General features: G+C 37.1%; 1 protein-coding gene across 3 annotated transcripts; it reads right to left on the bottom strand.

Annotated features, from left to right (window-relative positions):
* Positions 1-5,870: 5,870 nt before the first annotated feature.
* On the bottom strand, positions 5,871-14,866 carry LOC132112938 (transmembrane protein 229b-like). Of its 3 annotated transcripts, none has more exons than XM_059520699.1 (3): positions 14,457-14,743; positions 9,085-9,195; positions 5,871-6,753 (listed from the first exon to the last, which is right to left on the bottom strand). In XM_059520699.1, exon 3 carries the CDS (start codon positions 6,716-6,718, stop codon positions 6,146-6,148), a length of 573 nt encoding a protein of 190 aa, XP_059376682.1. In that variant the 5' UTR covers positions 6,719-6,753; positions 9,085-9,195; positions 14,457-14,743; the 3' UTR covers positions 5,871-6,145. The 3 variants fall into 3 exon arrangements, with proteins under 3 accessions (XP_059376682.1, XP_059376683.1, XP_059376684.1); XM_059520700.1 differs by lacking the exon at positions 14,457-14,743 and adding an exon at positions 10,095-11,208; XM_059520701.1 differs by lacking the exon at positions 9,085-9,195 and having other exon boundaries at positions 14,457-14,866.
* Positions 14,867-15,507: the final 641 nt, after the last annotated feature.

The following is a 15,507-nucleotide window of genomic DNA, read 5'->3' as shown; positions in this document are numbered from 1 at the left end:
CTACACTTATTTTCTTCCCTGCCAGGAGCCATTACCATAATTCACACTTTCTGCACAGTACCTGGAGAGCTTTAGTGTGGTTTACAAGTTTTGGATTCAAAAAAGTCTGGAAAAGAGAGAAATGAAGAGAGAGGAGAGAAATGAACCCAAAGTGTTACGCCTATTTAGAGTAGCCACACACCAAACAGACAGAGGCAGACTTTAAGTTCAATCAACAACAAAAAAACAATTTAATATAATTTACTCCCGGGTCGGTCCAAATATGTGTAATTTTCTTTCTCGGATTGATTTAGAAGATTTGTAAATGACACGGATTTCCAATCAATTACAATAAACATACACTTTCAGACTACAGAAAGGATGCAGTAGTTTACTGTAGTAAACACAATTCTTAGGATTTATTTCAAGTCCTCTTAAAGATTATAATAGCTTTGGTTCTAAAGTTGAATTGTTTTTTGCAGACTTTTTCTTGTAGCTCTCATTGGCATGTTTATGCAAGTTCATTAGCCTATGTTGAATTTGTGAATTAATTGTTCTTTTGAATCTGTTTTGAGTGGATTTGCTCTTAAATCAGACTGTTCCGGTTTTCAAGGTAAACTCACTGACTTTCACTGACTTGGTTATTCAAAATTTCCCCTTCTGTGTTCCACAGATGAAAGAATGACTTCGGAATGACATGTAAATGGCAGTTCATTCTTAGGAACTATTTCTTTAAATGTGCCATGAACACTGGGGATATTTTCACCAGGCAGTAGCTTTGACAATACTATCTGCAAGATAGCGCATAGAGTCCACCTCCTTTAAATCACACCGTGAAGAGATAAAACAAGGTTTCCATCCATGCTCGTGCAAATTCCTCTTCCCCATCCTCATCTATTCTGTCACAGACAGAATCAGTGGAGCTACATCTCTGTAACAGTCACTCTGAGATGTGACAGCGGTTGACAACCACTTGGCATCTGCTTTAATGTTTACACTGAAGCCTCACCCTCAAGCAGCAAAGCACTAAATTTAACAGAAGATACATAGACCAGAAAGAAAAAACGAGGGGAGAGTTATTACTCTTATCTCAAAATAGAGAAAGAAAACAAAATAGCCTGCTGCTCAAATACCCTGGTAAAAATGCAAAGCAGTGTGGGAAACCTCTGTGTAACGTTATGCAAAGCTGCGTGGGAGATAAGCAATGTCCGTTTACATAACGGCAACAAGCAGCCAGAATGAGAGATACAGCTGTCCGCCGTTTAAAAAAAACTGTCATAAGCACTCTCAAAGTACAGTCTTACAGGTGGCTGTTTGTTTTGGCTTTTGAAAATTAGTTTATAGGCGAACGATATAGATCCCAGGCTTCACATGGAGAAAAAAACGGAAGGCGATAGTAAGAAAATTAATATTACACTATTTAATACTAGAGTCAAACATTAGTCATTTTTTTAAACCCATGGTTAAGGCCACATTTACCCTTTAAGTTAAGCAACACTTAACCCTGGGTTATTAAGCCCAGCTCCAGAACTTAACTGGTAAAGGTAAACAGTAAAATGTGAATTACTAACAAATTTTGTCAAATTGATGGTAAATTTGAATTCATATAATTTATATGTTTGTGTATCTCTATACACCCCACTTATGGCTAGGTTTAGGGGTTGACCGTCATTCTTACATTATTTAGAAAAATATATACATAATTTTCATACAGATCAAATTGTATGAATTCTTATAACTTGAGCAAGTCAGAAGTAAAAAGGCATAAAACAAATTCTCATGAGATCAGGCTGGTATATAAACACATTTAAACATAAGGATTGAAAATTACACTTTTTAAAGTGTATCATGACTAGATTGTCATTTTAGGGTACACTACCCCTTTAACTAACACTGAATATTAACTAATATACTTTGGTTAATATTCATGGGACATGTTTACAGATATCATGATTTATGAGATCACTTTTTATACTTTTCTCAATAACCTTTGTGTGTATAATTAATCTGACTGCCTCGTTTATAACCGTGTGTCATTACAATCACTGTGTAGCATGTGTCAAGATTATAAAAAAAGGTTTAAAAAAGCAGTTCCATTCTGTAAGGCTAAAATAAGAACATCTAGCTGCTCTACTAGACTGCAGTTAAAATGCTTTAAATACAGGGAATAAATAGTTTGAACAAAGCCAGTTTTTCTAGGCACAGCCATTCTGCATCTGTCTGCAACATCCCAACATAAGCGCAGTTGTAAAGCAGGTTTCCCCCCATTGTATGGTTTATAAGTACTCTTTCTTCATTTCTAATCTGCTTTATGAATGGATATGAGCCCTGACACTCAGATCTATTCAACATGGGTTACTCTCGACACACCCCTCAAATGCAGCGTGAAGCCATCGTCTGCTCCACTGCACTCTGACAGCTTTGATGACTGACAGGCTTAAAGAATACTGTAGTGATAGCCCTCCCCACTGACTCAGTTCCCATGCAAGACACTTCATTTAACCAGAGCCCTCCTGGGCTGTTAGTCTTGGAGCTGTTTGGGCTGGAGTCTCCGATTGTGAGCCGCTTTGCTGCTTCATTAAGCTGGAATGAAATCAGACGAACATTACAGAAATCAGACAGAGAGACTCTACAAACACATCGGGAGGAAATAAAGGCTATTTATGCTTCACCTGCTATTTAAAGGGTTAGGACCTTTCCATATTTGGAGTGTTGACAGATGATTGGTTGTGTTGCTGTTGGAGGTGGAGTTTAGGTGCAGTGGCATCATTGCAGGCCACACCCACTACAGTCAGGTGAGCTCATAGAAGTGCTGTCACTCCAATCAATGGCGATGAGAGAAGAGTTGCCAAATCGCAATTGAAGGATTTGTAAAGAGAGACTTGGAGATGTAAAGAGTCTACAAAAAGGGCAGGAAACTGGAGACAAGAAAGAAAGCACATAGGTTGAAAAGCCTTTAAATGATATATGGTGACACAAGGATTAAAATGCATAGTTAGGATTAAGTGACAAAATGCAATCAAATGTACTAACTAAATGAGCGTGTTAATTTTCTGAAGTTCTGAAATAAATATTGTATAAAATATACCTGTTGTAAGTTGTATAATCAGGCCTTAGGCTCTGGCCTATTGATAGAAAGCAAAAACAGCTAAATGGACAAAAAATATCATGTTCATATAATGAACTCTATAGATTCCAACCATTGTAGGACATAAACTGATGGGGATATGAGGTGTGGACCAGTATGACTCAGAAACACGGCTCACATAGCCCAAAGACATCATACTATCTGAAATCTAACAAAACATACCATGTAAACTGATAGATTTGATACAAACTTGATGAAATCTGAGGTGAAGTTTAGCAGAATAGAAATGTATCGTGGTAAACTACATTTACGGTTGCTACTATACAACTGTGATAACTTGGCATTAGCAAATGCTGGAAACTGATAAGCTTAAAGGAAATCCCATAATAATTTATAATGATTTTACAATCGTAACAATGACTGTAGCAACTGTGGTTTTTTAGCATTAAGCAAGTTACCTCCAACACTTGTTGGTAAAGGATCCAAATCCGGGTTCTGCAGTGGTGATAGGACGCCATCTAGTGGTCAAAGGGCAACATCGCATTTATATATTAACCTGCATTTAACCTTTTCAGTGTAAAATAACAGGGTAGATGATGGTTCAGCCGCAATGAATTACGTGCTTGTTTATTATTATTATTAGATTCGATAAGTGTTTGTATGAGAAATGGTTCACATGTTCACTTATTATTTCATAAAAATATGGTGCAGCTCAACAAATGTTAAAATCTGAGAATTAATGACAAATACCTATATGTAAGATTTTGTACTACGAATATCGGGGGAAGAAACGTTCATTTATGCGAAAAAAATGAGAATTTTCAGTGAGAACAGCAGGAATATACATACATATATTTAACTCCAAATTTGGTGTCCGAAGGCCCTACCTTTGAATCGTTTGTCATTGTGCATTTTGGGTTTCTTCTCGTGATGTTCTTAACACCATAATACAGCCTCAATGATCTTTGCAAAAATAAATTATTTTTACAGATTTTGTTTTTATTCATATATAGGACAATGCATTCACCAACTGTGCAATTATCAGAGTATATGTATCCATATTGTATTAATGGGCTGTGAGCTTTTATATCAATTATTGTAAAAAAAAAAAAAACTAATTATTTGCAGTCAAGTGTCTTTTTTCTTCTGAAAGATATGCCAATATATCCAAACTACTACTAGGTGAGTGTTCAGACCAGCAGAAAGAGATAAACACTGCCACACTTTGGTCATCTGCCAGGCCATCTTCTCCCAGTCTCTTAATTGTTGTGATTCTACTTGGATGAGAGAAGGATCATTTTCAAGCCTTTTAACATTTAGAACTATATGTAAAACCTTCAGTGTTTTAATGAACTGAAAAAAAAATCTGTTAAATGAATGTGTGTTAGGGTGTTATTTGCTTAAATCACACATTTAAAATTCAAATGACAACACTTATTGCATTCCTTCCGCACATCACATTATTATTGCCTGAATGCACAGCTGTATAAACAGGTGAACAGACATGGCATTGAAGACTATCTCCATCACCACCGTACATCTGTTGATATGGCCTGATCTGTGTTATGATGTTATAGAGAGCGATTACAATACAAGAACAATGGCAATGTAAAAAAGGGAACAGAAAAGTGCACTTGATAATCATCTAAAATTTATAACTTTGACAATCATCCAGCACTCCAAAGAGACAGTCGTGCCAAACGTTACAATGAACTTCAGAACAATAGCTGAACAGCTACACCGTCAAAGCTATGAACATAACATTTGAAATTTTAATTGCAACTTTTGTATCAAGTTGAGATGAAGACAAAATAAAGACCTTTTCACTTTAAAACAACAATATTGAAGGGAAATTGGACAGAAAATTCGTTCAAAAATGTGTGGGTTTAATACATTTTTTGTTTGGTCAGGAACAACAGAACCAATACAACAAAACTTTCTTGCAAATCCATAACCTGAAATTGTAACCATGCAGGTAATACCAAGGTGTTGTTGGCATTTTAAATAATTTGCCACAATATTTCTCTTAATCTTCATCCGTTACTTCATGACATATGAGAGAAGGAGCTGAAATAATTAACAGTGACATACCTGAGGTCAGTGAACCTATGTACTAGATGCTTTTATTGTGACTATCATCAGATCCCTTAAAAGACTCGATGAAAATCTAGCACCAGTTCATCGACACATTTACAGCACCAACTCCTGCTCTCCTCTGAAAACACAGGAAACTGTGATGTTTTTCTGGTTTCAGTACTGAGCACCAGGCCTCTATATATCTCCATGAGAAAAATAACCACAGAAAAAAAGAAGGATGAAATAAATTGTACACAACATTTAAGATCAGTCTGAATTTGAAAAAATCTCCTGGAAGACAACTTTCATGCATGTTCAAGCACTGGAGTTTTTGAAGAATGTAAAAAAACACCAAATTCAAGTACAAGGCATAGCTTTAGGTCATACAGTATATATACACAATACATTTTTTATATATTATCATGACATTTCTTAACTACATTTTAGATATTAATAAATAATACAACTAGCATTCAAAAGGTAAGCTATCCTAACAGTTATTTGCTTTTGCTACTACATATACATCATACACACGGTTTATAATCTAAAAATACTTTTTTTAGGGGGGGGGGGGGGGGTTATAAATATCTTTTAGACTCTCTACAAGTGATGTGTTTGCGTTCCTGTTTTTTGGGACGAAGGAACACGAGTCATTTTGTTTGTCGGAGTGGATGGACTGGTTTGGGAGGTACAGTATGGTTGCCATCAGCCACCACTCCTACAGACAAACCTTTTACTTAACAGCTACTCGCCCCAAAGCAAGGGCAGTAAACGTAGAGCACTGAGATGGCAAATGAACGTTCCTTCACAAGATCGAAGAACGCCAGTTGAACAATAAATCAGAAAGTTCTTCACAGTTGTGCAACTGTCTCTGCTAGAGCTGCACCAGTTGTGTCCGAGCGACTCTTTCCCTTGAAGCAGGTGGGAGAGAGATTGGGAGATGTGCGGAGAGAGTCATGGGTGACGGGAGCTTTGAGATGGGGATAGGTGTTGACATCATCCTCAATCCACCTTCACGTAGCCGTTTGCGCTGGTGGCCCCTCGTGCTCTTCGTCCTCCGCCTTCTCTTCCTCCTCCTCCTCGGTCTGAACACTCTTGAGGCTGGCTGGGATCGACGGCCTCGTCGAAGCGCAACCGAAGCGTGTTGCGGATCACTAGGCGTTCTACGATAAAGGAGGCGCAGAACCAAGGCACAGCGTACTCTGCCGTGATCAGGCCCATGAAGTTATATTTAAACTCTGAGTAGTCCCATGGACAAGCGTTGAACTGTTGTAGCAGCAAACCCGTGCCGAACTCCCACAGGTATGTCCACAGTGTGTAAATGATGCAGCGGAGCAGCACATTGCAGCGGTCCCGTAGACAAAGGTACATGCGCTCTACGATCAGGATGCAGGTTCCATAGATGAAGAGCGCCCACACGCTCGTCACGCCAGGAAACTTCCAGTTACAGTTCACTACAAACTCCCAGGCGGCCGTGAACATGACTTCACAGAAGTAACCGTGGATGGCATACAAGTACCATCGAGAGAGGGCCGTAAGGGGCTCAGGGGTCATCGTGTTTGCCATGTTGACCATCTTCCTTTTTGATTTTGACGTGTGGAGTTAATAGGCTTCAAGAGGTAAAAAACAACATAAAAATAAAGTGTTACAAGTCAGCATATGCTGCAACAGAGGCAGTGTATACTACCTACTTTTTTTCAAAATAGTATGTAAAACAGCAGTATCTTTGATCGTTGGCACAGTATTTTTTATTTTGACAAACTACCTGAGCAGCAAATCTAGACTAAATGGCCATTCACACCAAGAATGATAACTGTAAGGATAACTGTAAAGATGAAGATATTAGCGTCCACACCAGCGGACGATATCGTCTGTCCATTCTAAGCGCACACTGGTCTGCCGCTTTAAATTCTCAAGTTTGTTATAGCAGGATGGATTCTGATTGGGTGTCAATGTTTTTATTGTATCGTATCATTCGATTCAAACGATATCATTTCTCTGTGCCTTTATCATTATAGCTGAGGTGTGGACTCTGCTATTCTTTAATATTGAGAACGATTTTTAGAATCGTTACCTTTAAAGTTATTGTCCTTGGTGTGAACGGGCCTTAGGTTAAGGAGCTGCAGAGAAATAACATCATGAGATGCTGAAAACTGGCTAGTGACACCACAATAATGCTCAATTAAATGAAAATATAAAAAATATTAACTTTAAATATGTAATTTTTAAAGGGCCCTGCAAAAATGGTCACTGGTAAAATATTTGCTATAGTTAAATGAAACATTTCCCATATTTATTGCTAACATATTTTATTTTGTGAAAAAACATGGACACCTTTGATTGGCCAAAAATGGACAAAGTAAGGGCTAAGGGCTAACGGGTTCATGCTAACCAGCTAACCAGTAATCTTGACCCTAAAATGTAGTGAGTGGCATAGATTTATCACATCGAGAAATGAATTTTTTTTTGTTTTTTTAATCAAATCTTAAGAAATATTTAAAAAATGTGTTAACTTGTGGCTGTGAAAGGTAAAAAAAAAGATATATATATTCTGCTGATATTACTTCCAGTTTAATAATTTTATGAAAATGGAAGGACAAACTGACTGCATTACATTTTTGGATACAGTATTTCACAATAGGATGCTAATAAATACTTTTATTCAGCAGAGAGATATTTTTGTTCAAAAGAGACAGCAAATACATTTATAGTGTTACAAAAGATTTCTGTCAAACAAATACTGTTTTCCATTTTATATACAGAAAAAGCAGCAATTTCCACGAAAATATTAAAAAGCACTACTGTTTTAAACATTCATAATAAGGATAAATGTTTCTTGAGCAGCAAATCAGCATTTTAAAATGATTTCTGAAGGATCTTGTGATACTGAAGACTGCTGAAAACGGGGCTTATCCATCACAGGAATAAATGACTTTTTTATATTTTTAAACATAAAAATAGAAAGCAGTTATTATAAATATTAAATTATTACTATATTTTATCATTTTACTGTTTTTATGCTATTTTCATAATATATATGATCAAATGAGTGCTTTGTGAGCATAAGAGACATTAAAAATAGTACCAACCCTAAACAATTCAACGGTAGTTTATATTGCAGAAAACGAAAAAATAGAGTAGAGTATGCTACACCGAACTTAGCCAACAAAATACAAATGCTGCATGACAACACACAGTAGAAGCATCTACTATACACTATTAATAAATGACAGAATATAATTTCAAGGAGAATATGAGGTGGATTAATGAATGGGGTCACTTGCAGACATAAGTGGAAAAAAAACTGATCCTAGTTACATGAGCCAACAAACACTTTCAGCTGTCCTTTGCTGTCAATCAATGTACATACACACACTGTACACAGCCTAAAATACAGTATCATATGTCAGCGGTCCTCCAAAGATCTTAAAGTCCTAAAACAGCTCATCTGTGTACAACTAACATCACACTGAAACTGTAAAGATGGCTGATCAATTCTTAGGCAATTTTGGCTGTTTTGATATTCAACAGCCGCTGAAGATGTGTGTGAAACTGAATTAGAGGTGAATGTGATCTCATTATGGCCTATCAATTACACTTTGGTTACTTGCCATTTAGCAGACGTTTCTCTCAGCCAAAGCTGCTTACTGTAGGCTAATTGTAGGGACTGTCATTCAGGAGCACATGAAGGTTAAGTGTCTTGTTCCAAAGGCATCATGAGAACTCAAGTGACTCTATAATTCACACCTCCTGAGATCGAATACAAACCTTTACAAAGTGTACCATCACGTTTAAAATAGATCTGCTAGTCTTATTTGGAAAATAAGAACTAATATAGCCTGTACTGTGATTAAACTACACTGAGGATTCAATGGATAGAGAGGGAAACAAACAAGAGTGGGATATTATGAAAAACAGTAATATTTGCAAATTTACCCAACCTTCTGTCTGGCAGTCTCACTGTCCACACTCCACACCGTCTGTCAGGGTCCAAAGAGAGCGCTACTTCTGAGCCTTGCTGCCGATGCCAGTGCTAATGTGGTACTCATGTACTAAAATGGAAAAAATGAAATGTTAACATACAGTGCTGTTAAACTGAGTGAAGTAATTTATTTGTTTTAAAGGAATGTTACATGTGCAAAACAACTTGATGTAATTTATTTTTATACTTTTTTACACATTTTGTAATACACATTAATATTATTCCATTGTATTTTTTTTTATTATATTGTATTATAGAATAATTCTGTTAACCTAACACTAAATATGAGAATTCCAAAGTGTTGTAATTTTAATCTCACAAAATCCATACATATGATAAAAGCCTCACACATCAAAGCTGTCAAAAGTGTAACTGAGATAAATCCAGCCACTGTTTCTAGAATCTAATACTTGCAGCTCTTCTAAAATATATTCACAAAAAGGAAGAGCGTCTGGTGTTACAAGCATCTCCGAATGTTCTGAACTGGGCATGCTTAACATTCTAACCAGCACGGGACAGAAAATATTTAGTGTACTACAAGCAAAGCTCTTAGTTCCTTAACAATAGCAACACACTATGAAGAAATATACAGCCCTATGGCATAGTAATGGATACAGGGGATATAGTCTCAATTATTGGCAATGAAAGAACTGTGACAAAGCACATTATTTTAGAAAGCCGAGTTAAATTTCACTAGCCAAATCTGCCAGATCTGTTGAATCAAGAGATCACTTAAATAGAACCTGACTGACAACGTGAAGCATGCTTAAAGAGCAACACATCATGCAGGGATCTAAAGAAATTCAAGAACAAATGAGAAACAAAATAGTTGACATGTATCAGTCTGGAAAGGGTTATAAAGCCATTTCTAAAGCTTTGGGACTCACAGCGAACCACAGTCAGAGCCATTATCCACAAAAGGAGAAAACTTGGAACAGTGCTGAACGTTCCCAGGATTGGCCGACCTACCAAAATTACTCCAAGAGCTCAACGACAACTCATCCAGGAGGTCATAGAAGAACCAGGAACAACATCTAAAGAACTGAATGCCTCACTTCCCTCAATTAAGATCAGTGTTCATGATTTAACAATAAGAGAGAGACATCCATGGGAATTTCAGTTGTCCTGATTAGGATTTTTGTAGATAGTATGATGCATTTATTTTTCAGGATTCTTTGATGAATATCAAGTTTTAAAGAAAGAATAGCATTTATTTGCAACACGTTTTTGTAACAATGTAAAAGGTATTCAGTGTCACTTTGGAAGAATCCCCCGTTCTTACCGTTTCCATTTCTGATTACATTATTGTTTTTACTTTTGTGACATTAAACAATGCTGTTTTAACAGACATTGTTTTGTCTATTGTTAATTTAAAATTAAAAAGAGAGATAGTGAGAGATGTTACAAATAACACCTGATAAAAATTGCATTTCATACTTGGAAACTCCAAAGGTTTTATCAGCGTAACTCCATGAGAGTGCAGCACACATTGCTAAAAGGCTGATATTCTGCACTCTAATGGAAAGGCCATTATGAAATATTAATATATACTTTGAGATAAGACCGCTCTTGAGTCACAATAGAAGACACAAGTGCTCAGTCATCCAGACAACCTCGCATTAAGAGTTCTGTGGTAGAGCCCAGTGCTTGGTACAGTGTTTACATGTCCCCCATTTACTGGCCTTGCTGTCAGCCAAGCGATTGATTCCCTCCTATCAAACCTCTATTGACCTTCCCAGCAACCTGAACAGACCAGCCACTGCTGACAGCCTGGTCATCACTATACCACACAGACACGCAAGCTCAGCTGCACAGAGCAGCATCAAAGCAGAACGATTGCTTTGTGTGACATTGGATGATAAGAATTGTTTCTGTCTAGTCGTCAGGGAATCACTGTGTTATGTGCAAATAAAAAGGAACTGGTTGAAGAATAATTCTATTAGTAAGGGCAAAGTACATGAAATAGTAGTTCAGATATGTGTGCCAAATAAATGGAATATTTAAAAGTTGTTTTAGCAAATGATGCTCAATCTCAGGCATTCATGGCATTAAGGTTAATTACTTCAAACAGAATTTTCTTTTTTTTCTTTTTAAACTGAAAGGCACTTACACCGTGAGTCACTTACAATTAAATGCAATATTTGGTGGATTCAAATGCAGAAATGTGAAACTGACATTTATTCGTACATATTATGATAAAAGCTTGGCAATAAAGTGATTTTAAAATTAAATATCTCTTTAAAAAGAGAAGGTTAGTGATATCTTTGCGTTAAAATCACTTTTTTTTTTTACATTCATAATGTTTACATCTTGTCGCTACACAATTAAAATATTTACAACATTATTTTAACATATACAGATTGACCCCATTCCCTTCCACTGTAAGTGCCTCATGTAACCCAGATTTTTTTTTAAGAAACTGAGGGACATGTGGAAATGATTTTTTTTTTTTTTTTGGTAATCAACGTCATGCCACAAGTGCTGTTGATTAAGCTTAACTTGTACTGAACCCACAACATTTATTTTAATATTGTTACTGTTAACTCAGTCTATTCAAAAATCATTGAAAGTGGAAGCACTTAAAAAAAATTAAAATACTGAAATAAAATATACAGAAATATATAAAAATCACAAAATTGTGAACTGAAAATAAAAGCTGAAATATTAATAAACACTATAATAGTATATAATACTGATTCGCTTAAGAAGCACACACAGCATGGACTTTTTTATTTATTTTAAATTATGCATTTTTCTGGAGGTTGGTTGTTGCTTCCACCATATGGATGAGCAGCTTGAACATTGCACAAAATGTCTCCTTTTGTGTTTTTTTTTTTTTTTTTTCATTTTATTATTTTTTTTTTAATGCATGGCATAAAAAAATGGTGAACTGTCCCTTTAAGTGCCTATTTGAGTACTACGGGCATTTCAGACACCATAAAGGTTACACTATCCAAGTTGTTGTGGTTTTTTCTTTCTTTCTTTTTTCCCACTCGGTCCTTCTTTTTGTCAATATCAAGCACACACCTGCCAAGAGAACAGACACATCAACGGCAGTGACAATATACTATAACATCCTCCTTTGACGCACTGGAATGACTGGTTCTGATGCATTATTATTACTGCTATTTCTAGAGGTGACTGATGAGAGCTCTGGTCTCTTGCCATGAGTTCACTCCACTCCGCATAAATATAAATGGCAATGGATCAATAGCGCGCACAGCTCAGTTACTGTAGACATCACCTTGGCTCCAGCCCGCACACAGCTTTCATTATCTCATCAGGTACAAGAAGTGCTGATAAGCCTCCTCAGAGTTGTTAAAGGACGATCATGTTTCGTGACAGAGGCAGAACCAGTTTCATTAAATTCTTCAGCATGAGATTGATAATTCATCCAGAGTTTCACTCATCAGCGTTAATGAGGCACAAATTAAAAAACAAAAAGAAAAACAATAGCTGAATGCTGTTAATAATAAGGAGTGGCTAAATAAGTCACAAAATTTTTGGTTAATTGATATGTTTTTGAAAGGCAGAGAGGGAGAGACATACTGTAAGTAAATGTCAACATTAAATGCTTCCAATCAATTTTGAACCTTTATATAATGTGAGTTTTTTTATCTGGATTTACATTTTTATAAATCATTTTTGTCTTAAATAATTTAACATGGAAAAAGTACTGTAGTGCTACCAGTATTTTTATTGTGAACTAAAGCTATTAAATACATTGTTTTTCCAAGTAAAAAAAAAAAACTTTTAAATAAAATATTAAATGGAAAAGGTAAATAAAATAAATAAATAAAAACATTAGAAATGCTGCCTTGGCAACTAATAGAAATATAACAATTTAAGCTTAATTACGTTACTAAAAACTAAAATAAAGGTAAAAAGATTAAACTACATTAAACTAAAACTACTAAAATTAAAACTGAAAATATAAAAATGAATTCAAAAATAATAATAAATACTACAAGTAGGCTATATAAATAATTCTAAAATAACAGGAGGCTACTAATAGGGTAGTTGAATATGGTCTGGATGCTGCTTTAAAATTTGGTTGGCCTTATGACTCTCAGGGTGGGCCAAGCTCATGATTAGGTGGATCAGGACCACCCAGTCCCTCTCTGCAGTCACTTTTTTTTTTTTTTTTTTCAAGTGATTATGAAGCAGCCCAAGAGCTTATCGTTTCAGTTTGTTCCCCCGAAAGGACCTCAAGTATGTCCCAGACCCTCCAGACTGCCAACATATGGGTCAGCAGCACCAAGAGATGAACAACTTCTGAGCCCTAACAGAGAGGCCAAGCCACAGTGATGTTAAAAAAGACTGACCCGGCAAGTCTTCTCTGAAGAATAAAATAACGACAAACCGACATTTACCATAATTGCACGTCTTATTTTGAGAAGCAAGATTGAGATGTGGGCAAGTGAGACTGCGTGGAGGGCAGTGGAGCCGATCTGACACACTAAACACCAAATCCCCAGATTTAATCAAGTAAGCTTTGAGTGTCTTTGATCTCGCGCTGCTGATGTAAGCGGGGCTTCGGCTAAGCGGTCTGAAATATGAGCACAGAGTCAGCGTAGTAAATATCGACCGACCCATCCGAATTATCCCGGAACGACCTCTTAAAGGGCACGTATCGTGTTTCTATAGGCATTGTATACTGGGTGACTGAGACGGAAGAAGTGAGAAACCAGTGCCAAAGGTCTGTTTATAGCGAGTGACCCCAATACGTGTCAAAAATGTGAACTCGGTTTACTCCAAATACTGTCTGTTTATGAAGTGTCGTCAAATATAATGATGTGACTTGATTTGGCACCTGACATGTTCATCATAACACGAAATGATTGTGATATGTGAATCGGAGGGGTTTCCGCGTGATATACCGCAGTCGTGACAGCAGCCGCAGCGCAGGTCTCCATGACGACCGAGCCCTGCAGCGCTGCGCAGACACACTCCACAACCGCAGGACCGACTCTGAACACTTCGCTCTTCTAGTGAAAACCTTACATAACGTTTCCTGTCGTTTTTATATCGGACAACAAAGAAACTGCAAATGGTCAAACTTAAGCAAGTTCCTTCGTAATTAAAGATTTGCGCGCAAATTAACGCGTCTAGGATCAAACGCGCGATGGGGATGACAGCGTTGACTTCCTCGTTCGCATGTTTGGGTGATAACTGCTAACAGTCCGTCAAACAGCGAGCTGGTGGGGCGAGTAAACGTTCAGAAAGGTGCACAGGTTTACTCTGACTCGAAGCTCGTGGGAATCGTGGGGTAGCCCATGCAGGAAACTCGATTGAGTCTAATGAAACATCGTAAAAGCCGGCGAGACTTACCTTATTATTCTTCCGCTCCTGTAGATGTAGAGGAGCCGGGCCTCGTTTTGGTGTTAAACAGAAGAATTAAACAGAAAACCCTTACACCGGTTGCCCCTCGGAGTACATTTGTAGCCGGCTCTCTCTGTCCCCTGGCCGCTGTCCGGTGATAACTGACATGTTTTACTCCACTGCAGCAGTAACAGCACATGCTCAGACACCGGCTGCGTTTCAAAACACAGCCAGCAGCCTGCCTAGTAGTGACGTACGATTCGGCACCGAATGATGCTTTTGAATCGGACCTTTGTGATGAATCGTTTGGTCTTTAAAATATTTGTTCACCGAAAGCCACTATGTTCGCAACTTCCGTCGTTACCGATAGAGTTAAATAGAACTTGCGACCATAGTTAGCTAACGATGCTTTTGGGAAACGCACCCCTGGTCAGACTCTGACCAGACTCTAAACTGAATCTCGAGTCGACTCATTCGAGCATACTTGATTTGATTCTGAGAACGGGGTGATCGAAGAATGTAACTGTAAAATGGCAATAGCGAAACTTTTATGGCAATTCAAAACATTGGAAACTGACATTTTTATTAGCAGTTTATTAAAACGTGCGAAATCTTTTTAGTCAATTATGTAAGAGAATTATAGTATTGTAATGTAATAGGCTACACAATTTACATTGTAGGCTAAAATGTAAAAAATATTTTTCTAGATCATATTTTTATGAGCTAAATATCATAAGTATGACCCCCTTTACATATTGATAACATTGTTAGGGTGTTAATATGGTAAAAATGTACCACAGTCATAATTGAAATATTGAGTACTGTGGTATAAGATTGGAACACAGCCAGTGGGGCCAGTGCTCCAGGTCGGCTACTGTTGGGTCCGAGTCAACCTTGTCGAGCCTAGGTCCCTAACCAAATGATGTTTCCTTTAATTATATGCGGTTTGTACGCATTAATTTTAATTCATATAAATGAATATCAGAATATAAGATTCGGTGTCAGATTCGAGTCCAAGTACCTCTAGCTCAAAGGCTGCAGGCTGAAAAGCTCATGCAAC

This window comes from Carassius carassius, chromosome 32, assembly GCF_963082965.1.
Source record: "Carassius carassius chromosome 32, fCarCar2.1, whole genome shotgun sequence".
Taxonomy (NCBI): Eukaryota; Metazoa; Chordata; class Actinopteri; order Cypriniformes; family Cyprinidae; genus Carassius; species Carassius carassius.
This window is presented reverse-complemented; position numbering and strand designations above follow the sequence as displayed.

Excerpts from the sequence above, each read along its gene's own strand:
- LOC132112938 (XM_059520701.1), bottom strand. The coding sequence starts at position 6,718 with ATGGTCAACATGGCAAACACGATGACCCCTGAGCCCCTTACGGCCCTC.